At 38.6% G+C, this 27,933-nt stretch overlaps 1 protein-coding gene across 2 annotated transcripts in view; it reads right to left on the reverse strand.

Moving 5' to 3' along the window:
- Positions 1–6,551: 6,551 nt before the first annotated feature.
- The window catches only part of XPO4 (exportin 4), an 83,584-nt gene continuing 62,202 nt past the window's right edge, over positions 6,552–27,933 (reverse strand). For both annotated transcript variants that reach the window (XM_054079008.1, XM_054079000.1), the window contains 11 exons: positions 26,702–26,879; positions 25,579–25,738; positions 23,757–23,926; positions 22,614–22,788; positions 21,213–21,506; positions 20,146–20,326; positions 18,366–18,484; positions 17,495–17,625; positions 16,606–16,723; positions 15,254–15,346; positions 6,552–12,021 (listed from right to left, as the gene is read on the reverse strand). In XM_054079008.1, the coding sequence (XP_053934983.1) occupies positions 11,824–12,021; positions 15,254–15,346; positions 16,606–16,723; positions 17,495–17,625; positions 18,366–18,484; positions 20,146–20,326; positions 21,213–21,506; positions 22,614–22,788; positions 23,757–23,926; positions 25,579–25,738; positions 26,702–26,879 (1,817 nt within the window). In that variant the 3' untranslated portion in view covers positions 6,552–11,823. The remainder of the gene's footprint in view (positions 12,022–15,253; positions 15,347–16,605; positions 16,724–17,494; positions 17,626–18,365; positions 18,485–20,145; positions 20,327–21,212; positions 21,507–22,613; positions 22,789–23,756; positions 23,927–25,578; positions 25,739–26,701; positions 26,880–27,933) is intronic.

Here is a 27,933-nt window from a genome sequence, read left to right on the forward strand (position 1 = left end):
CCTCTCTTGTGAGACCTCATCTGGAGTATTGTGTCCAGTTCTGGAATCATCAACATATGAAGGATATGGAGCTGTTGGAATGGGTCCAGAGGAAGGTTACAAAGATGATCAGAAGGCTGGAGCACCTTCCCTACGAGGACAGGCTGAGAGAGTTGAGCTTGTTTAGCCTGGAGAACACTCCAAGGAGGTCTTATAGTGACCTTCCAGTACCTGAAGGGGCTACAAAAAAGAAGGAGAGGGACTGTTCACAAAGGCTTGTGGTGATTGGACGAGGGGCAATGGGTATAAACTGGAGAGGGGCAGATTTAGACTGCACATTAGGAAGAATTTTTTCACCATGAGGGTGGTGAGGCACTGGCACAGGTTGCCCAGGGAAGTTGTGGCTGCCCCATCCCTGGAGGTGTTCAAGCCCAGGTTGGATGGGGCCTTGGGCAGCCTGGTCTGGTGGGATGTGTCCCTGCCCATGGCAGGGGGGTTGGAACTGGACCATCTTTAAGGTCCCTTCCAACACAAACCATCGTCTGATTCCATGAATGATGCTATCTTTGTACAACACACCGTAATACGTATGCAAAGTGATAGAGTGGTTAAAAGGGCAAGCCTAAAGATTCAAAGAAACCAAAAACAGTGGAAGGACAGGAGAGTTGGTAGGCTAATTAGAAGTGAGGACATTTCTCACACTATCACAGAGGGCAGTGATAAGACGAGGGGTAATGGGTTTAAGCTGAAAGAGGGGACATGTAGGTTAGACGTTAGGAAGAAACTTCCTTCTGGAGGTGGTGAGGCACTGGAACACATTGCCCAGAGAATTCATGCATACCCCATCTCTGGAGGAGTTCCAGGCCAGGTTGGATGAGGCTTTGAGCAACCTGATCCAGTGGGAGGTGTCCCTGCTACGGGGAGGAAACCAGATGATCTTTAAGGTCCCTTCCAGCCAAACCATTGTGTGATTCTATGATTCATAAAACCGCAAGAACTACGCAGCGAGCCAGTGCCACAAGGTTCCTCACTGGGTGCCAGGAGCAGAAAACCATGCAGGAGTTCAATTATTCCCACAAATACAGAACTGCTAGCGTACCTCAAGCTGGACATCCATAGTCATGTTTGACTTGGAAATAACGGGAGTTAAATGGCAAGGATTCAAAAGCCATGAGCTTTTTGCCTTCAACACTAGCCTAGCTCCCTACATTGTTGTTCCTGATGCGGCTTCCCTGTCCAGTTCTCCATTTGAATTAAATATTACAGAGTTCAAACAAGCTCCCTTTCTTGCGTACAGACAGCAACTGAGCTGCTTCTAAGACAGTTTCAAAAAACAGCAAGTTTTCTTGTTTCAGTTAATTGTGTCTTTCTCTTTGGGCATAGAAACTTCTCATTACCCCATTTCTCATGTTGGGCAGGTACGATGCATTTGTCTGGCACTTATGATCATCTCATACTGCCCCAAACAGAGAATTAAGAAACATAACTTCCTTGCCACATTTTTGTTTAGTTCCTTTTTTTATAGTCTCGTCTCACCCTGATAATTTGTATAAAGCATTTTCATAACACTGTCTTTCTATTCGCCTATAAACCAACTCCTCGAAAGTGGCCGATCGCGATTATTGATAATTAACTCAGCAGCAGACTCCTCGTGTTCTCCAGATTCCTATCAGCAACGACTTGAATAAGGAATAGCTATTTTACCTACAACCTCTTGAATCTTTATCTGCTGCAGCACTGCAACAGCTGAACAGAAAGTCCCAGACTCAGCACTGAAAGCAAAGCAGAACTATTTCCTTGGAAGACAGAAACACTAAATTCTCATAAAATATTTTTGCAGCCTAGCTTTTGTAGGCAGCAGAGAATAAAATTTTCTTCTCACTGCAGGATGTGAGGATAAGCTGATTTTTCCATTAGATCCCCATACTTTCTACTTCACTCTCTCCCGCATTTCAAAAGAAGGCTTTTCATGACAGTAGAGGACTGCAGACTTTTCAATTTGGTTTTAAATTAATTCTGTGTAATTTGGATCTGGCATTCAGTGCGTTACCCTCTCTGAGTTCTTTGAAAGGTCTTGCCAAAAACGGTCTTCAGCACAAAATACTGTCCTACATGGAGGGCACCTGTATCCATTCACATAACCACCACTGCTGTAATTTAAAACAACCAACCCCCACTGCATTGCTGCAAAATGAGTTATCTGATACTTAAATAATATTAATTAGTGCAGTAAGAAGTCTGATTTAGATTCTACAAAGAAGCGCCACAAGTAATTTACCTATTTCATACGTATTTGTAAAGCATTTTAAGTGAAAAATGATCCGCACGGGGTTGACAGTAAAGGGACAGAGGAGGCTGGACAGACACATACTCTCAGTCCAGATTTCCTGAAGCAACAGCCCCTCCAGGTTCCCAGGAGGGTTACAGAGGTCACGTCAGGGCACGTGGATGTGGGGGGACTTGGAGGGGTGGGCAGGGCGACATTATTTAGGTTATGATATCACATATTACTTGGCAGCAGGCACACTGCTCAAGACCTTGCTAGAGTCCACATTACAAGACTGTTCAAGAAGGAAAGTTTAGGAGGAATTGGAGTGACCCTGTAGGAAGGAAAACAGGTTACATCTGACAATGCAGTATCTTTGGGACGCGAGGACAAACCAGCCATAAATATGGGAATATAGGTAAAGTGCACCCTGCAAGAAATTTCTTATTAATCATTTGGTCTTATTGTTTCCTAATTTTTTTTTTTTAATTTTTTTTTTTTTGCAGAAAAGTATGTCTAGTTCAGCTGTCTCTCCACACACAGAAGTGACAAAAGTGTCTCTCAGGCTCGAACTTGGTGACATAGACCACTGCTACTTCACTAATACATTTCCTAATTGTCTGTGTTGCACCAGATCAGGAATAGAACATAAAGCAGAGTTTTTAAAGACATAGTTCTACCCTGGAAACAACAGCAACTTGTTACTCATAAGGCTTTTGTGTTTGGTGTTTGAGTTTTCCTCTATACTTTATAGTCTATTGTACTTTGCTATATGGCCATCAGTTTTAACTAATCTGAAAACACTATTAAATTCCAGTTGTAGAATCTCTGTTGTTGTGTTTAAGTCTAAAAAAACCAACTTAATAGCTTTCTCCCTTCCAAATCTCGACATTTTTAGGGCTGGCAAACCAACTGCACGTTCATTCGGAAGGCAGCCAGGCACACAATGCTTTACAACCATAGAAAGATTACGTTAACATCAACATAATCCTACTTCTGAAGAATAAAAGTGAAAATACTCCACTTGCAGAACAACCTGCAACAGCTCCTCTTTTAAGAGACACTTCCTGCACAATTCCAAGCCATTTTGCTACAGATGCAGGATAAAATATCTGAGTTCAAGTACATTAGTTAGGTCTCATCTTCAAACAGTTTATGGACTCCCAACTCTTTCTCTATTGGAGATGCAAATCTTAGAAACATTACAGTGGAAAACGATCAGCGATTTGTTTTGCCAGGCTTTGTGGATCCCTTGGAAATAACTCAGCAACCACAAAGGGACTTACAGTCTTCAGACTGAAAACCGCTTGAGTGACAGCTACTCACTTAATGCCACCTAGTGGTATTGACATTTTAAATGGATTTTAGAAGTAATAAAAAGAATAATCCACCCAGAAAACAGAATTAACAGTATCTATGCCTTTGTACATTTTAATATCCCTGTTGATTTTACTATGCCATATCGCCCCTGATTTATGCTGTTCTCTTAAAAAATGCCAAGGTACATGCTAAAGTACAAACTTGATGGAATTTTCTAGCCAGAGCTGTCTCATGGTTGGTTTTGCCGCCCACCCCAGGTGTAATCACTCTGCCATCACAAGAAGCAGGAAGGAAAATATATAAAATATATTTAGCAAAACCAGTAAAATTAAAGTGGAACAGAAAACGCAGTCAAGTAGCAAACATTATATACAGCAGCAGATTTTACAGTTTTTCCTGCACATACCTCTGCACTTATTTCACACACACTTTTCAAGGAGAAGGAAGAAAATAGAAAGAAGCTAGTGTTAAGAAAGAAAATGTGGATTTTTTGTTTGTTTTTTTTTTTTTTTCCTGAACAGTAAATGGGGTTTATCACTGTTTTTCCACTTTTGAAACTCCAATTCAGACTATCTATCTCTCTAAGAAAAATAAGAGAAGGACACCATTTTCTAAGTCTCTGGAGTAAAATTACACTGTCCTTCTTTTACAGACTATACTAGTATCTTAAATAGTTACTCACAGGATCTAGACATTATCTGGCCATCTTAAAGGATGTAGGTAACAAACATTTAACCATGATACAAAACAGGTATCCGATTTTTCCAATTTCCTGAGGCTGAGTGAATTGTTTAAATACATGTGCGCTTATAAAAATCCATGATACAGTACATTTTTAACAGTAGTTTGTTAAGAAATCATGAAAGTGCATAACAGCCTAAAAGCAGGCAAAAAGTACTTCAGTCTTTCCTTAAAGTGGCAGAAGAATGTAAGCCTTGCCCCAAAGTAGTGTCGATCTTGTGTGAGGACATCAGTGATCTTCCTAAAGACTCCATAGTGTGGTGGCGGGGTTTTGGCTTTGGGTGTTTTTTTTCTGAGTTACAACAATCATTTGAATGAAAAGAAGACCATTAGAAGCATCAGTGCAGCTCTAAAATTAAAGCGAATGTCCTGATGACTTACGAAACCAAGTTATGAAAGAGGCTTTCAAGTCCAACACTTGTGTTGGAGTCTAGTGATGACTTTCGTTCAGTAAAACACCAAACACAGATTGGAAGCAGTCCAAATATGCCACAAACCCAAACTACATCATCCAAACCAATAAGTTAAAGCAAATCAAGCATTCACATGTTCGCAACCACCGACAGTAGGCCAGACACAGAGGGGAAGAAAAAGGAAGGTACATCATACCCAAAAGCTCTGCCTTACTCAAACTTGCAAAGGCAACGCAGTGTCAGAAAAATCAAATCTGTTAACATCCAAGAGATGTTGAGGTGAAAGCAGTTGTTCTGTGAGATTCAAATATAGATGGGAGAAAAACTAGTAACAAGTCACGTATCAGTCACAGTGGGTAACATCAGTGTTATCTTCAGAGATGTGGAGTGTTTCCCCAAATAGAGAAGATTTTATTATTTAGTTACCAAAACTAAGACAAATAGTATCACATTTCATACAATTCCAAAGCAGCATTTCTTCTTTTCCCCAAAAATGTGTTGATGAAACACAGGCTCTTACTAATCCTTGTCAGGAAGACACAGGTTACCAAGTTAGGGGGCAACACTTATTACGGATTTCTTTTTCTTCTTACACATTAACTTGATTTATCTTTTTCTCCACTCCTTTTACTTTCTTCTCTTCTTCCAGTTCGTGTATAACCTCCTCCTCAGTTGAACGGCCAAATTCCACTTGAAAGGTTAAGCATTCCTACCTTTCTGCTTATAACACATGGCAAATCAGTGAAGGGAAAAAACCCCACCACCAACTCCACTACTCAACTGAAGCAAATGTAAGTTCACAAAGGCAGAATTGATGGGTTTTGTGTACACTTTGACAAACAAGTGTGAATAAAGACTTTGTACCCAAATCATTCAAGTTTATTCCAGACCTCATATGAAAGTAAAGCAGAATAGTTCCATTTTCTACATTAAAGGCTCTTGGATACGCTGCTGCTGTTAATCTTACTGGCTGCTTCCAAGGATTTGCTCTAATTACCTTAATGTTTCTATCCTTTACCAAAACACTCAGTGAACTAAACCAGACCAATATAAATATATAATTGTGATAATTTTACTTCTGAAACCAGTAAAGTTCTAGTGATACATAGAGCCAAGATGCATAGCAAGCTGTGTCACCACTGTAGTTGTTGCGTAGTTTTACTTTCAGGATTTGTAGTTTCCCCCACCTCCCTTTTTTTTTTTTTTTTTAAAACAAAAAGTGAGTGGAACAATAGAAAATAGCTTTACTTTATCCAGATTCTATTGTATAACATCAGAAATTGCTGCCTGTAACTAACTTTCCTGATATATGTGAAGTACCATACTATCGGATGTCACATGGGAATGGATTATGAGCTTGGAGAACATTTCTGTGCCAGGTATCATCAGAAACTGTTTAAATTAAACCTACATGAAAAAAAAATTCAAGACTCAGGAGTCAATATTCCTTCTGGGTAGGCAACACCACCAGTAATCGTCACCTGAAAAGTCACCATTAAACTTTTGTGTGGAGGATGGGGAAAAAGATTAATGTTATTACATATTCACAGTCACATCTGGTAACGCCCAGTGTGAAATCTTCCTCTCAAACATCTAATCACATTTTTTTTTTTTCTGAAGGGCCAATGTAAATTAAAGCTACTTTATCAATTTTAACTTAACTACTGTGCATTCACAGTAGCCAAAAAGCACAATGTGTAGCCTGAAGTTTCATAATGCTGTTTTTGTTTCTACTGTAAAAACTATATCAAACGCTACTTTCGGGGATTCAACACAGGTGAGATTTTAGAAAAATATGAAACAAGAATACACACAAATCAAACACGGCCAAACCAAAATAATAAAAGTCTTTAGTGGAAAACAATTTTATCCTCCTCCTGCTTATGGATCTTAAAAATACACAAAATGTTCATTTCAAAATCGAAAATCCAGTTGTGATAAGGCTTGATTACACAGCCATTTCCCAAGTCTTATTGCAACAGATGGTGAAATATTTCTATGCAACTTCATATCTTCAACTGTACAGGTAAAACAATACTTGAAATCAACTAGCACTTCAGTCCCTGCATTTGTAATATATAAACTCAACACAGTACCGAATTATACATTTAAAATATTTACACACTTGACCAACAGCAGTACCAGCATTTATTGCCTTCAAACTGCATGTTCACCGCATGGAGGTTCCTTATTTTGCACAAAGGGAACAAATAAAAGAGGACAATATTCCTAATAATAAACTCCAGAATGGTTCAGCAGGAGATTGAAATGTGCTGGGAAATGCTATTAGAAAGGATTTTCTAAGTTTCAAGTATCAAGCTGATTGGAAAATCACATGGGTAGTATCTTTCCCTTGAGGTTAGAAGGGTCTTCCAACTCTTTTATAAGAATGGCTTAAAAAGACGGGACAAGCAGGATAGGGAAAGGGAAGAAATGGAAAAGCAGGATCTACTTCAATTCGCTGAGAAGGGGACGCTGGGGTTACTTATTTCTCAGTTGCTAGGGCCCCAAGAAATCTAGTCTTGAAAAATGGGTTTTGTAAGACAGCCGTTTTGTAAATCACACTTCATTATTTGCTTCATAATTTGTGCTAGAAAGCATTAACCTCATTTACCACAAAGAGGGCAAATCTACTTATATTAAAAGAAAATTTACGGGGCAGGGGAAACAGGGCTGGCTCTTTAAAATTTTAATTGTTATCATTAAGCTTTGGTTATACTGAGTGACTGGAATATATAGATATGGGAGAAGTGAGTGGTGTTTGTTCCTTGAAGTGTAAAAAACCCAACCCAAACAAAAAACCCTACCACCACAAGTGGCACTTGTCACAAGTAGAGGCACCAAAGCCTGAATAATTAGCAACTCTCCTCTCAGTGTATGGACCAGAACTGAGGCACACTGGTGGAAAATCTTATTTAAGAAGAAGCCACCATCTCAACTAGCTGTAATTGATTCAACTACAATTTACAGCCAGCATTACTGTACCGCAGTAGACCAATCTTGGGGGAAACTGCACAACTGGTGCCTGTATTGGGCTTTAAAATTATGAATATCTGTTTTCATTATAGTAAATCTTACACCTCACAAACCTAAAATTAAAATATTTAATATTTACATAGCATCTCAGATCCTCAATGCATTTTGTAGGCATAAGATAACCCTCACAACATCCCTGTGAGGTAGGTGGGTATCATCGCTATTTTTACAATGACACAGTTCTAGCGACTCACCAATGGCCGCAGAGGATCCAGTGGAAAAACTGATACAAAAACTAGAGGAGCCTGGCTCCTACTCCTGCGCTTATATTCATCAAGCTACTTCCATTAAAAAACACCCTTTCTTATGTAATTATTTAACCAAAACTGAAGGTACTTGAAGCGTTCTACAAGAGAAATGCTGCAACTTGTATTTTTCAATAGTTATAAAGATCACAAATTAGAAATTGCTTCACCTTTTAAAGAATTTTAAATGACTGACTGCTCTGAGCAAGCTTATTTTCTTTCTAGAACTACATGGCTTAGATATAAAAGGGATTTACCCAAGTAAACACTGAGGCTTTAGTGAGTGCTACGCACCGTCAAAGAGATTACTCTAATTCAAACCCTTCTCTTTCAACTAATAGGATTTGGACATGCTGAGAAAACAAGTTTCTCGTTCCTGAGGAAAACTCTGAGCCCTTGATCACTAAACAGTGAAACACAAACCTCTGGGCAATAAGTAGCAGATTCCGGTGGTAATTCAGTGAAGATAATTAAGGCAAAAATGCACACGAAAGTGGGTTTCATGTAGGACTCATGCACTTCTCCCTGTTCAAATGTGTCTGTGCTTCGAAGGTGGTCTTGAATTTCATGATACAACTAGATGGTCAAGTCTGCCAGCACTGAAAAAATTATGTTAAACAGTAAATTTATGCCAGCAGCAGAACAAGCAATTACAATGGGGAAGGAGTAGGCAAAATGGGAAATAAGCTACTTGATTTCTAGTCTCAGAATGAAAACACTGAAGCAATCATCTGTTTTAACAAAAAAAGTCTAGACAAATATATTTGTTACAATTATATCATGCAGCATTTATAATTCAGCTTGAGTTGTCTTTTTTCCCCCTTCAAAAACAGGTGCATTTTTAGAACCATTATTCACTTTGCACACTGAATGAAAAAAATCAATGCAGTGATGCTATAGAAATTTCAGAACACTTACGTGGAGCCAACTCTCAATGTTCACTTAAAATGGTCTGTAAATCTTTCCTATGGACCTGAACGAGTTTTTACATCTGGATTTACAGCAACTGAATATGTGGAAAATTGCTGAAGAATAATATTTCTTTTTTGTTTTGTAGGGGATATAGAAGCCAAACAGTTTAGGTAGAAGGAGCCACCTAGCCAGCAGGAGCATGAATTAAACTTATTTCCAAACCCTTTTGCAATGATTTAATGGATGAGACATCTTAGCATTGCTGTAAAAGAAACTTAAAATGGCATGGAAAGATCCCTCTTGAATATATGAGAATGAAAGAAAAATAAAGAAACACGAAAGGAAGAACATTGTCTAGTGTAACACCCAGCAGGAAAATTACAAACCCAAACTTACTAGGACAGCTTCCCTCTAACATTTAACATCAATTTTAAATGAAGGGCAAAAGAAAGTTTTGAGCAACCTTCAAAACCAGTCTGTGAATGCGTTTGTATTTTAGGAAGCCTCGACAGTCAAAAGATGCTGTGCGTCTGCTTGTTACAACACAATGGGCCTGACAAGAAAAGTAATGGGTATGTACATTACTTTGTCCTGAATACTATAACTCAGTCTGTGTTTCCATTCATTAATCACAATCTGCAAGAGGATTTTTACATGTTTTGAAGTTAATAAATAGTTTTAAATAGTGAGCCAGGTTTAGGTGAAGAAAATTATAGTGACAGAGCTAGTTATAAAAGAAATGATGACCGAGTACATAATTTATTCAGTCAGATCCAAAAAAAATGAAGATATTTGCTATGATCTCTTTGAAGACTTTGGCCTGATACTTGACCTTGAGTACATCATGCTAAACTAGCAGCTCCTGCTGCCACTTATGTTCCCAGTCTTTAATGCCCTTCATCTCAAAAAAAATGAGGTTTCAGAACTGCTGCCCTATCCAATGTACAAAACTGAAAAACCTCTAGAAGCAGTTTCAAAAACACAGCAAAATCCAGGTACATTTTAAAAAAAATCAGCTACCATAAGAGTTTAAAACCAGAAGGATCTGCCAAGATCATCATCTTTTGAGCAAGTGCACAGACAAGAAGTCTTTTAAAGAAAAGCACTAGAGTTTCAAGAAAAAATTGAGAGCGATATCCCTGTTCTAAAATACTCCACAAATTATCTTAGAAATAAACTAATCAGGAAGGTAAATTATCTAACAAAGTTTTATGGTTGCTTTTTAACATGTAAATCTGCCCTAGCCCAGTTCTCACATAAATTAAAAGAAAAGAGTATAGTAAAGAGATGGCATTTTTGGCCTTGTGGATCCACACTGGAAACAGGTAGGGATTTAACTGAAAAATAAAAAAGCCTCAGATCACTTATAGCACAGAATTAAGAGATTTATGTCTTTTAAAAATTCTGGCTACTGTGATAATTTTGAGATGAACAGCACAGAGCTGCAAGCGATGCTATAATGCATAGTCGGGCAAAGGCATAGACTGTACATTTTATATAAATTTTGAAAACACATGGGATATTTCTACAGCATAATGTAGTAGAGGTCTTGAAAAGGGCCCCACTTCTGCCTCCACACGTTTCCACAGAAATCAACTTTACTAGACACGCAGCATTTGTGTTTGCTTCAGTTTTCTTTGACTCCTTACTGGAGACAAAGCAGATCTTGCTTTCGTATTCGTGTCCTGCTGTCCGTTGTTGATCTGCTGTATTCAGGGCACTTTATTCTGCTTTCTCAATAGCTAAAGTGCTGATATAAAAAAACATGCAAGAGCAGAGCAGCTGGGAGGACTCTGCCCAAGTGGATTTAGATTCAGCAAAACCAAGAATCCCCACAGCACTACACATCCCAATTACATTTTATGACTGGAGTCAAACCAATATGGTCCTTGAGCAAGGTTTGATGGCCCTGGTCTAGCCCAATTGTTTTCGCTAATGCCCCAACTTTAAAAAGTCTGCCAGTAATTTACACCTTTTGAGTTGTTATTGCTTAAGCAAACAGTTCAGTGTAGAAATCCGTTGGAGTTGGTGCAACTTGGGTGTGAATCAAAACAGATACTGAAAGTAAAACTACACATGAACCTTGCATTAGACACTCATTTCAAAATGACACGTCAACATGAAGGGCTGCAACACGTATACAGCAGCTTAATGCCAACACCCTAAACCAACTCTAAAGAGTCAAATCTTGCCTTAAATTTCTTATCTAAAGTACATGAGCTATTTTTTTCCCTCCTTTTTAAATTAAGGCAATGAAATGGCTACAGCTCCTAAAGTTCATTTTAGGGGAACAAAAATATACACCTCTCCCCCTACCCCCGAACTTCAGGCAGCAGAACATGATGTAACAACCTGCATTCCATTAACCATGCAATGTCAGGTTGATGTAGAAAAACAGAACTAAACACAAGTTAAAATACCATTTGGTTTTTCTTTCCCATTGGAACACAAACTCAAACTTTAAGAGAGGAAAAATAAAGCTTAAAATCAGCTAAACTGGTTAGAGCTTTATATGTATCTGCATCACACTCTAACATCATTTTGGGTAAAAAAGAAATCTGGACATTTATCTGGCCACTCATTTTAAACCAGTTTGGGGGGGAAAGGCACTGCATTTATTTTTCATTGTGCCCATATCCGTTTGCACATATATGGAAAAAAATTCAAATTCAAATTTTCTCTTCATTCTCTCCCACACACAAGTATGACAGATTGCAGCTAACACATAAAAGCAGAAGCTGATTCAAAGTTGACCTCTCCTGTTCCACTGTGTTATGTTCAAACTTCCAGGCTCTCTAGAATCTGAGATGGCTGCAAAGAACCCAGAGACAGGTACAAGATTTAGTCAGCGTTCAGCATTTCTCAGTGCATTTTGCAGAAAGGGTCTAAATTAGGCATAGAGTTTTGTTGTTTATTTTACACAGAGAAGTCCACCAACATTTGCCATAAATTCTTCTAAACTCTTTAAGAAGGCCATCTTCTGCTTACGGTCCAGTGTAGGAGGAGTGCTGCTCGCAGTAAGCTTGTTGAAGGCATCTGCTAACCGCTGGTAAATTACTGGATCTTGTTGAGTTGATAGCAATGTTTCAACTAGCTCTGAATATTCAGCCTGTTAATTAAACAAAAATCTCATTAACATAAAAAAAGATACAGTATATACAATTTCTCTCTTGTCAGTACAAACTCCAGAATCAAGGCTGTACCAGTACCTCTCTACCTGTTCTCCAGTTTCACTGCATACTGTACCAGAAGCAACCATGGATCTGCAGCCTTTCACCTGCCTCTAAAACCAGATAAAGCCCTTCAATCAGACCAGTTTTTTTAGTAAGGCTAAAGAAGCTTTCAGAGCTGGGCACTGTCCTTTGCAGCACAGAGTAAGAAGAAAACTTTCAGATACACTCTTCAAAGTGCCTTCTGGCTCTTACTTTGCATAGACTTATTCCTGCAGCCGCACTGCTCTTTCTTCATGCCTGCCCCATGTTTGCGCTGTACCAACCATCTCCTCCTGCAGATCTTCCCTTTTCTAGATTCCCTTCCCTGGGACAGAGAGCTTTGAGTCCTTTTGAAGAGTCTCCTACTGACTCTCATACTTACTTGGACAGAAACAGAAGACAAAGAAACATGTTAAACATGACTAGAAGGGGTACCTGGTGCAAATCCAGAGTAACTACCGAGCTCTGAGAGCAAGGGTGAAGGACACAGGGGCCAGGATGGCAGCCCTTTCAGTTCTACCGGTGAAGGGCTTGCGTGGGGGTAGATGCATCATGTGGTTGGTGTCACAGGGTCTTTTTGTCTTGTATGATCATGAGTCCCTCTTTGAGGGATAAGGGCTGCTAACAAGTGAGAGGATCCATATGATAAAGTAGCTTAGAAAAATCTTTGCTTGAAGGCTTATAAAGCCCTTCTTGCCAGGTTGGTAAAAGGGCACATTGGGGGATGGTGGTAACAGCTTGTAGATAAGTGAGGAGACACAAGACCAAGAGTACTACACAAGGAAGTGTGATGGATCTAAGAGTGCTCATCAGGAAGGATGAAACAGGTTGACAGGAGGGCCAACTTCAAATGCCTGTGCAGAACTGCATTCAGCTTTGGAAACAAGCAGGAAGAGCTAGAGCTCCATGTGCAAATGCAGAGCTGCAACGTGACTGCAGACACTGAGATGCTGTGGGACATGTGTCACGACTGGAATGCTCCGATGGACAGATTGAGGCTCTTCAGAGCCCTTTAGGGAAGAAGAGAACAGGAGATTGCTATGTATGTGAAAAGGCAGCTCAAATTAAAGATGCTTTTCTATGGACTGGGCAACAATCTCAGTCTTTATGGGTCACAATCAGAGGAGAGGTGATAAAGATGACATCATGGTGGAAGCTTGTTGCAATTCACCAATGCAGAGTGAGTAGTGGACTGAGCCATCTTCAAGCAACTTGGTGTTTCCAATCAGACTTACGAGAGATTATTCAAGCAAATGTCAGGGAGATGGCCCACCCAGGAGTGACTTTGCATCTGCTACTCACAGCTAGGAAGAGTTAGTCAGGGCTGTGGTAACTAATGGCAGCCTTGGCTATGGTGCTCATGAAATAGTGGAATTCAGGATCCTGAGGAGAGCAAGGAAATAAGGCAGCCAAGTACAGACCGTGGACATCATGAGAGCAGAATTCAGCTTATTCAGGTGACTAGCAGTTGGGATCCTGCGGGAGAGAGCTCTGAAGATCAAAGGAGCCAGGAGACATGACAGGACTTTAAGGACAACCTCTTTAAAGCACAAGAATGGCCTGTCCAGATACTGGGGAAAACAACAGCGGTCAGGACACTGACCCAGCTAAGCAGGGAGTCCAGTGCAAGGAGGACACGTGCAGGAGACAAGCAGGGATAGCTACAAAGAAGGAAAACATAAACACTGTCCGGACAAGAATAATGACAGAAAAACAAAGTTCAGTTAAGGCTCATTCTGGTGAAGGACATCAAGGACAACAAGAGCAGCCTCTACCAGTACCTTAACAGTAAAAGAAGGAACAGGGAAAATACAGGTCCTGCTGCTGAATGAAGCGGGCGATTTAGTGATAATAGACAACAGATAAAGCTGAAATATTCAATGCTTTCTTTGCCTTGGTCTTGATGCATACAAACTCATAAGACCTGGCAGAATCCATCATCCGAGGGTTCAGAAAGCTGTCTTATGTCATTACAAGACTGGTCTCTACCATCTTTTAACAACAAAATCATGAAGCAAATACTCCTGGAAGCTATCTCTAGGCACGTGAAAGAGACATTGGGAACAGTCAGCATGGATTTAGCAAGGGTGTATTATGCCTTACCAATCCAACCACCTTCTGTGATGAAATGACTACATCTGTGGATGAACAGAAAGCAGTGGATGCCTAATGTTAGCAAGTCTTTAGCAATCTTGCACAGGATCCTTGTAACCAAGATGAGATTTTGTTGTCTATATGGCTGAACTATTACATGGGTGAGAAAACACCCGTATCATCACCTTCTATAAGACTCTGGGTAATGGCTCATCTTCTACCTGGAAGCTGGTTACAAGTGGCACTGAGAGCTCTCATCTGGGCCTTCTCCTGTTATAGTCAGTGACCTGGAGGAGGAGGTGAAATGCATTCTCCTCGAGTCTGTGGATGAAACCAAACTGGGGAGTGCAGCCAGTGCATTCAAGGGTAGGATCTACATTCAGACACGAGTCAGGCTGGCTGGCGGAATGAACTGACAGGAACCTCACAAAATTCAACAAGGACAAATGCAAAGCTGTGCAGCTGAAACACACTAATGCCCTGCAACTACACAGACTGGGAACTGACAGGCTGGGGAGCAGTTCTGCTGAATAAAGGACCTGAAGGTCCATCCTGATGGACAGCAGGCTAAGCAAGTCAGCAGTGTGCCTTCCCACAATGAATGCTAGCAGCGTACTGGGCTGTATTTATTACTTGTCTTTACACAGCACTGGTTAGATTAGATGTTGAATACCGTGCCCAGTTTTGGACTCCTTAACACTCGAAGGATGTTGATGTTGAATGAATCGAGTGGTGCGCCACTAAGATTGTCTGGCAGGTGCTGAGAGCACATGAACTATAACAAAGCATTCAACAGGCTGGTCGCAGAGTCTTTGGCATATACATCTTGGAGGTTTTCAAGACAGTTGGAAAAAGTCCTGAGCAACCTGATCCAAAGTCAGTGTTGACTCCACTTTGAGCAAGAGGTTGGACTACAGACTTCCTCCTAAGGGCCCCTTCCAGCCTGATCAATTCTATGATTTGAACATGCAGTAACTAACCACTCTCCTTTAACAAATGACTGGTTTTCATGGTCTAAGCGTCTAAATGCCATACCTGATGCAAACACACTAATGTGTAGAATGCTTCACCTGCTGCAGTTGTCATTTCTGTATTGTGCTTCTGAAGTACCAGCATGTCAAAGACCATCTGAAATCAAAAAACAGAAGGAGTAACGGAAGCGTGAACTTAACTTTCTATTATACTTTACCAATATTTGCTGCTGAACCTGATCTTCACTTCTGATAATAATAATGAATGTGCAATTACAAACATCCAAGGTTGTTGGTTGTTTTGATGTTTCTTTTTTTAAATTTAGATATCGGTAATAAGAAGGTCAAGTTCTTTTAGAAGTTGAGTCTTAGCTTAAAAACACAAATTCACATCTCAAAGCACTGAAACCTCTTGATTTATCTGTGCTCTTCAGAGAGAGACAGCTGCTCTTCTTTTTCTCCAGAAGTGCATTTATGCCAGAGAAATAATAAAAAAAGCCTTTGCTCCTCCAGAATAAAACAAGACACTTTTCCCTCAAGTTTTGGAGGCTCCTACAGCTCACAGAAAACCAAACAGGGAACAGAATAGTAAGAACAGTATTATAATTATAAGTGGAAATTTAAAGAAAAGGCAGAAAGCTATGTTAATGTAGAAGAAATATAAAGACAAATAAAATTATTTAAGGTATTTCTCATTGTCTCAGCTTGGCTGATGCGTGCTTTTAATGAGCAATCCTCAGAAATCTGAAAATCAGTTTGGTAAGAAAAGATACCTTAAGGAAGAATGAAGCCTTTACAAAAACAGAAGGCAAGTACACAAATTCCACAATTACTTTGTTCCCAGTTAGCAAGAACCTGGTTGGTACCAGGTCACTTCAAAATTTGATAGAGTGGATGGTCATAAAAGGAAAAGTACTAAATATGATACTGGATTAAGAAAACCTGCAATTCATTTGGTACATTGAATAAATGACAGCATTTTCTTTCTAGTTCCCAACCATGCTTCTTTTTCTGTCTCTTGTTTTAGTATTCTGCCAGCTTCCAGTTCACGCAGCTGTGGAAGCTTTCTATTTCACAGCTTTCACACTAACTGCTAAAACTGCCAATCGAGTTCACTCTAGAGCTCATGTGCACAGCATGGATAAATATAAATTGCATTGTCAGAGGCTGAGGTCTTTTGTTGATTCACAATAAGTAACTTCTCCCTCTCTGTGCCTCCATTCTCCTTTGTACTCTAGTCCAACATCTCCAGTCCTCCATGCTCTCTTTCTTAAACTGATTTTTTTTTTTAAGGAAACAGGTGCTTCTTACAACATGTGTGGCTATGATTAACCCAGTCAGATATGATCACTGTTTGGCCTCTTTACACTTACCTGTATGCAAAAATCTCAAGAACACAAGATACAGATGCCTTACCTTAAGAAAGTGCCTCGTTGCTAGAAAAAGGGTTGAATCTGTTTCTTGTGCTTTTGCACACTGTTCTGCTAATGGTGTTACAGCCTCCAGACAGAGTTGGCAAACCTCTGAACTCATTCTGATAATGGGTGTTAAAGAATCTAAGTCAGATTTCAATTAAATTGTGGTAAAATTTCACAGTCATTAGAAAATATTTTAAATGCCTATATGATCCAAGATTTTTTTTAATATATATTATAAAGCTGGTAATTAAAAAATTAAATCAAAAAAATAGAAAAAGGGGAAAAAAAGAATTCCAACTTTGTTTCCTTCTTTTATTAGCTACACGCCCTATGGTAACATAACCTTCTCTGACATAACATTTTCAGAAAGAGTTCCTTATGGTCAAGCTCATCTGTTTCTGACACGTGCCGCAGATTAGTGAAACTGGTACTCCCATTAGGAGAGGGAGAGCCCATTGGCAACCTGACAGGAAATGCTCTGGAGCCAGCCCAGTAGAACAGCAGCAGTGTTTTGTACTACCAGCTGAGAAACTAATTCAGGAATGGCTTTGGGAAACCAGCTGAAGGCTTATGAAGTTACACGCTCTGAAATGAAGTAATGAAGGAGGCCGGAATGGCTGCCAGAAAAAACTTACAGGCTAGACCACTTAAAGGCTGCATTCAAGAAACACAAGTCAAAGGAAATTCAGCTTATGCCAGAATCTCATTAGACACTACAACACTACAGCAAAACTCTCAATGACCTGAGAGGCAATTACCAATATATTATTATAGATACAGATATTGATAGGAAAGGAAAAATGCAAACTAAAAAGAATCCGATTTTTAGCATGTCCTTATAAAAGCAACTCAGATTTTTAAATGCTCCCAAGCTCTATAAAGGATACGATGACATTCCTAACTCCAGTGAGTACATTAGGCTCTTAAAGAGGTCCTCTGGAAGCTGTGGAATTTTCTCAGGGAATATCTCACAGATGAAAGTGATTAATTTGTAATATTGATTACACAGGGATGGAAACTGTCAAAAGAAAAACAGTAGTTTTAGAATCACATTATTCTGACATAATTTCCAGCCTAAGAAAAATAACGGTGGTAGACAACTTCAGAGTCATTAGAATGGCTACAGCTTTGTTAGCGAACACTGTGCTACAGTAAAAAAAGCTAAACAGTTGATGGTGGGAATCTGTTATCTGATCAATACAAATCCAAGGAGTTTTACTTCAGACATAAGCAAGCCTAGTCCTCTGGGGTAGAAGCCTCGAGAGCATTTGGAGCACAACAGAAGGGCTCCTAGGGTACATCCTTTGACTCAGTTTCGTCTAAAAAGGATGTAGCTCGCGCACTCTGCAAGTGCTGCCAGATGGGAAAGCATGTTAAAGAGAGGACAACCAAGACAGAACCAGGGGAACACTCCTGAAGTGTAAGTAAAACACTAACATGCACAACCCCATGAAATGCTGCCATTTCATTGTTTCATATTTTACTGTTCCACTGACAAGCTGCTGCTGTCTATGATACATAAGACACTCACTTTAGGAAAAGAGTTTCGTTTAGGCCCTCCAAATATACATTTTTCTCATCTTACAATATTTCTTTTAAAACAGTATCTAGAACTACCAAACAGTTATTTACATTTTAAAAAGCATAGAAAAGCCAACTTACAGAGGTGGAAGGCATATAAGAATGAATTCTGGGAATTCATTACTATAAAGCTTATGTATTTTAGCAGCTACATCTAAAGTGTAGAAACATACTTACTTTCAGCAGATCCTGGGACATTAGAGGCAGAACCAGATTAACTCCATATAAGACAACATCTGCTGCTGATACAGATCTATTTGTTGCTTGCCCAGGCTCATGTCCTCTAAATACCTCATCTAGACGAAAGACAAGAAAAGTTTAGTATAAAAGAAGGCTCAAACATGTTAAGGAAGAGGCCCATTTCTTTGTAGTAGAGACATTTTTAAAAATAGGACTATTCCCCTCTCCCCAAAACAAAACCATGCGGCACTGTATTAAAATAGAAACTTAGTGAGTGGAGGCTGCCACATCACTCTATATTTATATTCGTTAGGACTAAGCACTTCATAACCACGTGTAGCAGATGGCACGCTAAAACAGAACACTTGAGATACTCTGAGGGCTCCCTTCCATTAGAGAAGGTTGCATTTGTTTCTAGTGCTAGTTGCTTCATGCCTGCGCACATAAACAGCAAGTAAAATATCACCGCCCTTTTACACTTTAGATATGTATTTGCAGATATTTATATTTTATAAACACGAGGAGGAAAGAAATGGGAGATTTAATGCAGAAAATAATGTAGTTTAGATGTTGCCAAATCTTCTCCAGTTACAGGTAAGATCTCCATTTCCCATCAACTGGTGGTCATCTTATTCTTAGAATTTCTGCACTGAGCCAGCAACAGTATGCAGATAACTTCCAATACATCTCTGGGCATTACATACAGGTAGTAGTCACATTCCTAGTTTCATGCTAAGTATTTTATGGTGTTTGCCATGCAATTAAATCCCAGCATCTGACCTCAAAGACAGCATGATGCATGCCCATTCAACTGGCACAGTCTAAACCTGGTTTTGTATTCATGTTGTGCATGCGTGACAAAAAACTACATGGATGCACTGTATTTCTGAGGAAAGAGAGAACCTTGTAAAGATGTACCTCAGAAAGCAACAAACAACGTCAGAACAACGTCAGAACAACCTAGGTAGATTCAATTTGTTACTGAGCATGGAGGTGCTCAAAGCCAGGTTGGACAAGGCTTTGAGCAACCTGATCTAGTGGAAGGTGTCCCTGCCTGCAGTAGCCAGGGATGGAGCTGGATATGATCTTTAAAGTCCGTTCCAATCCAAACCATTCTATGATGTTTTCTGTCAAATTGTATAGAACATGGTAAGATCCAAATCACTCAAGTTTGTTTCAGCTTATTTAAAAAACAATGAGCACAGCTAAGCTAGGACTGGCAGATCATATTCAGAACTACTGCAATTTTAAGTAGCAAATATACGGGAAAAAGTGGCAAATATAAAGAAGAAAGTCTGGGATACAAACCAGAACCCTTGCCTATACCCACATACTGTAAAGCACGTTCTGTGAACGAGGAATACAGAAAACCTTCAAACGTGATGCAATTTTAATGAGCTCAGAATTTCATGAAAGTTGGATCTCGTACTAAGAACATAAATCCATCTGCCCTCTTATGCTCATTTACCATCCCAACTTCTCTATGTTTTTTTTATTATAAAACTGTTGCTACCACATGTTTGGACTTGCAACATTCAGGTTTCAAGCTGCTTCATACATGCCCTGTTTATTTTTGAGAGCACTAACAATTTCAGACATTAGAACACTGCGAACAGATCTTCCTTTGATACTGGCACGTTAAATAGCAATTTCCATAACCTGATCTAATTAAGCCTAAGCTTCAGTTTTCACTTTACGTAGAATGAATGCACGCCCACAATGCTTTTCACATTTTAGAACACAAGTGACCGTTCAGCAATTACCAATTCCTTCCTACCTGTATCACTAAAATCTATGAATTCTTTTGACAGAAGATTAGTGAGAAGCTCCATAATAAGGAGGAGATCCTGGTACTGATCTTCTTCTGCTGTAACATCTATCCTTTGTCGACCTAGATTATTCTTGGAATATACCTGGAGCAGTGTTAGGCAGGCTTCATACAAGTTCATGGCTTTGGCCTACAAAACAAAGTTAGATAACAAGAAAATTTTGATATGCTAAAAATGACACACTGTTTTAAGATGGCAGTACTTAGCTGATGATCTCTCAAGAATTTACTCCGCTGTATAAACACTTTTTGTAACAAATGCACAAAATCATCAAGGAAACAGCCACCTTGAACAGAAAACACGGACATATATTGATTGAAACAGTAGAATATTACTTTTATAAGTTCCTCAATCTTCATAAAAAAAAAAAAGACAAGAGTGGCCTGGGTCAGGCTGACATGTCTCACTAATCTCACAAATCAGATTAGCAACAAAATCTGTCGAGGACTCACTTCAGCTACCAAAGTCTGGAGCCACAGTACAATGTTTGTGCATCCCCAGTTTGGAAGAGGCAGGAACTCTTCTAGATGCAAAAGCAAAGTTAGCCAACAGTGCAAAGATCTAAGCGTACTGCATCAACTCGCATAACCTGTTAACTTTTTGCTATCTATTAATGCCTTGTTTAGGACCAAGGCAGCATCTCTATGGTATGCATTTGTCACATAAAACAGTGCTCCAATTCTCCTGGACCAGCCTTCAGAGAACTCTGATACGGCTAAAAAAGTATTCAACATGGTCTATGCTCTTGCCACCCATGCATAGAGTTAGACTGTGGTTAAGTTTATTGGTCTAGATGTCCTGCTTTTGATCTTCGCAAGCGGATGTTCTCAATCAGAAGAATTCCTCTACCAGTTATGACCATGGAGCATTTCTTTCTCTACAGAATCAAAAAAAGCACTACACTTTATTTTACTTAAGGATCAGCACTGTAGGCACATGTATATGCACATGTATATGCACACATGCACACACACGCACACACTCTTCCCCTCCTTCCCCGTCTGGTTGTATTTACCTCTCCAAGATAGCAAATTTGTTTATGTGCAACTTCAACAAAGACTTCTATTATGAGATTAACAGTCTCTGGTGTGTTTTTGTATACTTCCATTAATCCAATGCAATTATTAAGGAAGTCCATTAAGAAATTGAAGAGAATTGCTACGTTATCAATCTGGGTAGCCTCCGCAATGCCACAGAGCGCTTCTAACGTAGCGGTGATTTCCTGTTTCACTTCCTCCTCCTGACAGATCTGCTGGAAGTTTTCTTGGTTTATCACATTCAAGAATCTCTGCTGAAGTGGCTGAAGAACCTTGAAATATTTTAAAAAAGTCATTAAGATAAGCATAGTATTATATGAGACGTGAGGTTTAAGTAATTTAGCAAGCTCGTGGGTTGCTTTTGGCACGGCACCACAAGAATCAACCACTTTCAGGTTCCAAGGGCTCAGTTATGTTAACATCTGTCACAATGTAAGCTGAAGTGGTAGTGATTCTCATTATCCATCACCACCAGCAGGTTGGTTTCAAATTGAGCACCTCCGTAAATATTTTATGTTACTTTGTAGTGTTTTAACAAATGGCAATGACTTTCTCTGGCTCTTGGTCTTTTATTCTCTTCCAAATTCAGTATTAAAAGAAAAAAATGGTTATAATTAATCAATGAAAGCATTAAATTCATGCTCCCAATTATCTTTGTCACATTATGATTCTCAATAGGACAATTTCTTTTGTCATCAGCTGTGTTTGGAGCTAATTTACAAGTTTCCATAAAAATAGTGAAATGTTTTTCCCAATTACTTCTGGTGCATTATAGTCTTATCTTTGATCACTAATTTCATAGCTTTGCTAATAAAAGCTAATTCCTCTCAGAAGGCCAATGCTTCACAAACTCAGGCGGTGCTTCCTGATCACACTTCAGCTACTTTCTAGCACCAACTTTTCTGGTATTGAACATCTGAGCTTTAAAGGAGGTAGGGCACAAAAAGCTGGTCAAGGCTTTTCATTACTTTCCATGTGAACTTTTTACTTACTGTCATTATCATTAAGTGACTAACTGAATAATTCATAACACCACCAAGTTAAAATAAAAGGAAGACATGAAACACTTCCAAGGAAAATTCTTAACCTGTGATAATAGTCTCTTAAGCGTACTGCTATACTGGCCACTTCACAAATCCTGAAGGTAATTACTAGTTGTTTCTGTTTAGGTTGTGATGTTTTAGACAATTTTTAGCAGCTTATGGGTGCCATAAAACTATTGACCTTCAAAAGACATAATAAATTTGAAAAATTATCAATGTTAGATGATCAAAATCAAAAGATTCTATACAAGTTGATTTTGCATTACCATAAAATTCCCTAAATTTGTTTGTACAACTTGCTAAAATGGACGTAACAGAAGCATCAAAATAGCTTACCTCTGTCCAGTATTGCTGCTTTGTTTCCGTATCCATATGAGCAAAACCTCCTAAAACTAAAGCTTTCATTAGTGTTCTCTGCACAGAACTGGACAAATAGTGAAGAGGAGGGCTTCGCCTTGCAAATTGCTTAGCTAAATTCCACCAGTTTTCACACTGAATGACTAAGTTTGCCCTAAAAGAGGGAAAAACAGTTTAATTAAAGAAAAGACTTCACAAAATTGTATGAACAGAGCATATTGCATTGCTAACAGTTATCAGTTTGTTTTTTTTTGATTCCTTTATTCTAAGGCTAAATTGCCTTTTGACTTTCAGCTTATTAATGCTCCACCTCTTAAGATTTCTTAAGTATATACTCTGAAAATAGCTCTATTCATATAGGAGAAAAGCAGGGAAGTGCTTTAGTTTTACACACATACACACACAGAGTTAAAGGACATATTGCATGGATTAAAAGCTTAGTCTCATTATGTCATGATAAAAGAAGCAGTTTATTCCAAAACTAGCTCCTGTGGGTTTTAATTTTTTTATAAAAGAAAATTTCTCAAGTGTTTAAGTCCTCAAACTTCAGGAAAGTCTTTCAGCAGACTGTGAATGCATGATTGCACAGAAAATCGCATGTCAATTGACAGAAGTAAAACATTCAAGAATTTCCTGTTTCACAGCTTGTAATACCAAAAAAAAACCCTTTGAAATTTGTCTGAATCCACCAAATCCTGGATATATTTTAATTTATGTTTACAAAACGCATTTTACACTGGCTTAGCCAGTATCTGAACTCTTAATCTGGAAGAACTTGTTCAACAAAAACAAACAACAATGCAAAAATCCTTGCAATAAGAGTGAAGACCGGGAGAGTTTTCCTTTCTCACTGTTTAAGAGTGAGGCATAAAGGTAAGGGAAGGAGAGTGCACTTCTAAACAATAATAAAAACTAGGTTATGTTTTGTCAAATACAGGTCTCACTCCTCACTTTGTCAGATAGTTTTGTTTTTTTTTTTTTCCCCCATTTACAGCACGTTACTAAAGTAATTTGAATTACAGAGACACGAATGTGAAGTGCCCTACATCTGGATTACTTCGGCCCAAAAAATTTAAAGGAAGCAAAAGAAATTTTTTGACTTCCAGAGGTATAGCAACTTACCGCTCTCTCCTTTCCACTAATGTTACTAGCAGTTGTACAGTATCATTTGCAAGGTCCTGCTCTGAACTCCACACTGCCAGGTTACTGATCACTTTTTCTAAAAGGTAACCCACAATCCACTGGGAACCCTCTGTATCAGCACCAAATGCTGTACTAAATGGCAGACTTATCTATAAGAAAAGCATTAAAATGAGTGAGTTTTACAGAAGCCAGAACCCCAAAGTGTACGGTAATCATTGTCAGCAAATCTTTTCAGGCTGTCACTTCTTCCCTACTTAAAATACACAAATGTTACACAGACAAAGGCAAAGAATACCTGTAATAAAAAAAAAAAAATCTTTGCCAAATTTGTTTTGCAATTTTAAGCACAACACCTAAGACAAAGAAAAGTTTCAACCTCATTACAAAATCAGGTTTCGGTATGTCTAGTTCTTAATGCCAATCAAAGTTCAAAAGCTTTAAAAGTTAAATGAAAGATCCCAAAATCATCTCCCAAAAGTGTTTTCATGACTTTACAATGAAATGCCTCAAAGTTCAGTGATAAAAATTACTAGAAATAAACTTAGTGATTGATCTAGATCGGATCTTGTAAACGCTTATTTTCATCACTTTTTTTTGCATGTGCTTTCTGCAGATTGTTCCTTCAATCTAGGGTTCTTTTTGGAAGAGATGCCCCATTCTGATCCTAGCACATTAAAATGTCCTTCCTTGAAACTGCCTGCTCTCTTGTCTTTAAATAAAATTTCTCAAGAGTGAAATCCAAAGATTTAGTAATATTTACGCAGGGACTTCTTGTCAGTACATGACTTTAAAGCTCGTGATATATACATCTGAACATAAGGTTTCAAATAAATGTTTCCATCACTTTCACATGTCAACACAAACTAAATGTGTGCATTTCCTATATGCTCTATTTTCTCTGTTCACGTCGTTCCTCAGGTGGATCATCTCCTTACATGCTCTCCAATCCTTCCCCCTACTAGTACCTTTACAGATTCTTAGCTCTGCTGTAAGCACAAGCCGAATAATATGATTCCAAATCTTTACAAGTCTCCAGTATATTTGTTTTTGTTAAGGAAGGGCCTCCTGAAGCGTTAGTATTCTTAGTTGCTTCAGTAGTGAAAATAAAGGGGAGGAGGTGGCGGCTTCTTTCTTAAATGTTAGCCAACAGGATCTCCTCAAGACGAGTGGCCTCCGCCAGCTAGCTGGATTACAGTTAGTTTGAGAAGCAAAATCAGGATCAAGGTCTAATCGTGATTAGTGCTATCCAAACACAAAAAAGTTGTCCTTTACAAAGAACGCACCATTGAAATAATGATATTTACAATGAGAACATATGAGAATGGGAAGAGGAGAGAAAACAGCATGACATTAGCTACCCTGTGATGGTGTTAAATATCTAATTCAGAGTCATGACCAGGTTACTCACTAAATCATCCATCAAGTGCAAGCGCTGTATTAGAGATGAACTGTAAGATCTGATGCATAGTGAGGAGTAGCTTATGGGATTGCTGTAACCAGTGAGTTTCACCCACTATGCAGCCTGAGTGCACACACTATGGTATTCTGCTATAGCCACAGCTACCAAAAAAATCCTATTTTTACCAAAATGTGCAAGAAGGGTACCCTAACAACTTATATTTCTAATTTAAAAACTGAAGAAAACATCAATTTTCAATCAAATTTCAAAATAAATCACAACCCTTTTAATATTAAAAATGGTTTATCATTGCACTTTACAATAGCTACACTGACATCTGCATTCACAGGATAATAATATTGCTAATACTCACCAATTAATTAATAAAAGTTATATTCTTACCTGATCATACAGCTTTTCATCTACTAGGAGGTAAGTCTTTGCCCAGCGCTTGAGGAACCATACAATGTCTTTGCCCATCTGAGGGCTTAGGAGGTGTGTGAGATTTGCCCTTATTGCTCTAGACTCTACTTCCGACACTCTCAAAATAGCAGATAACAACCTGCAGATTTAAAATACAATGAGGACGCTAACAGTAGTTTTTGAAAAAGCAATGCGACTACTAAACACTTCAATTTTTCATGAAATACGACAGAAGGGACAGAATAACTCACAGTAGTTTAACATTAGGCACATCATTGCTAATGAAGACCCATTTTCTCTAGTCTCTTTAAAAAGAAAAAAAAAAACATTAAGTACACAACTAAACTTGGCTGAAGAACCTTTTGTGTCAGTTAAAAGTGGACTGCAATCTTCTGAAAGTGTGAAGATGCAATCTGAGGAGTCCTTTGCGGGCATCAGCCTTCTTGCAAAAAAGAGAAAAAAATCCCCTCCTTGCTCGTTTCATAGGCTAATAGTGATAGGGCCAATTTTGCTACTCCTGTCAAGCCCAGCTGAATTAGAGAGTATATCATATATTATCTAAAGATTTTGACCTACCAGCTTTTTAGTAAATTAAGTAATTCTAAGGATTTTCTCTAAAAAATAGATTAAGGATGGTTTTTCAGTAGAGACATAAAAATATTTCTGGTTATTTCTAAGACTTTGGCTCATGCCCTCTGTTAAGGCTATTAGGTCCATCTAGTCATTTCAGCCTTCCCATCTTGACTCAGTCTTATCTGTTTTGATGCCTTACTCTCATTTTTCTTCTCAGTCCTTCCATGGATCACCTTAAGCTGAAACACAATCTGTATTTACCCTACCTTTCTTTACCCAAAAAAAAAAAACCCACAATTTTTTCTGTCTTTTCTTAATTTCTTTTACAGCACTGCCTTAATATGTCTGTTATAAAACCATTCCCACAAATTAGTTGCCCTTACATTAGTAGTTAAGGGATATTTCTTTTCCAATGTGAAGTGTTTATATATTGCTTTTCCACTTTTCAAATTTACAGAAGTTCACTCACTCATTTTTTTTCCACTGAAAAAGCATTTAACATACTTAATAGCATGAGATGCATCCTTACCTAATTACAGAATCAGTTCTGTTGTACCCTGGGATGGAAGAGGCTTTTTCTCCTGGAGATCCCAGAATCTGAAGTGTTGTATTGATGTCAACCTCAGCTGAATGTTTAATGGAATATTCCATTACTTCTGGAGGTATTAGCGGAGTCTCTCCCTGAGTATCATTAGCCAAGAGGTAGCCTTACATTAAAAAAAGAAAGAGTGATCACGACTTTCTACCCTAGGTTAACTTACAGCTTTTTGATTAGAGAATCCATTGGCTTAACTATAGACATCACACCAGAATCAAATGTTTGTACAAAACCTGACTGACACTGTTTAGATACATCTAAGTTAACTCTAGAATTCTTAAAGCTATTCAGTAGAGAAGAACCTAAAGTGACAAGAAATCAAGACTGGAAAAGAAATCACCAAACTGACAAAGAGATAAGCTTTGCTCCATGTAAAAGTACTGCAGTCAATTCAAGTATCAAGAGCGGTAAAAACACCCAAAACAACATTTGGTTGCAATTTTTTCTTCTTCTGTTATGTGACAAAAAAACCCCTTAATCTTATAGCTTCCCCACTCAGTCTATCTCATTTGCAACTTCCATTTTGCTAACATTTCAAATCTGTCAGAGGCTTTCAGACACCAAATAGGTGCGCTATAAAAAAAGGTCTTCTTGCACAGCAACTGCAGATCAGGTGAAGCATGGGGTTTTACAGAATACTCTGGTGCCCAAATAATTAATATTATTTCCAGCTTTAGTCATAGTTTTCAACACCTGATCTCATAACCATCTGTGAGCTACAAACTCCAGCCCGCAGCAACGCAAATACACTATAAACATATTTATGTCAACACCCGAGAGTGACTAAAACATCAGATGTTCAAAAAGATCCCACAAAATATTTCATAAAGTATACATTTCTCCTAACAAAGTACAAACACTGTCTTAGTAGTTATTATGTTTTGCAAACAGATGTAAGATAGTTCCACCTAAGAATCAAAACCAAAAAGGTTCTCAATTCAAGTTGCCTGAAACACAACAAAATGCCAGGACATGGATCATCAGCACTGAGACATTCTGGAACTTGATTCTTTGCCACCACTGAGTAATACCGTCTCCTGATCGCATTTGATTCCCTTATAAAGTCACATACCCCAGACAATACAAGTGATATCACGAACAGACTAATTTCTTGAACAGGTTGACTGGTAACACGTCTTAAAAAGTCTATACCAAAATTAGTT

Source organism: Cuculus canorus, chromosome 1 (genome assembly GCF_017976375.1).
Source record: "Cuculus canorus isolate bCucCan1 chromosome 1, bCucCan1.pri, whole genome shotgun sequence".
NCBI classification, from domain to species: Eukaryota; Metazoa; Chordata; class Aves; order Cuculiformes; family Cuculidae; genus Cuculus; species Cuculus canorus.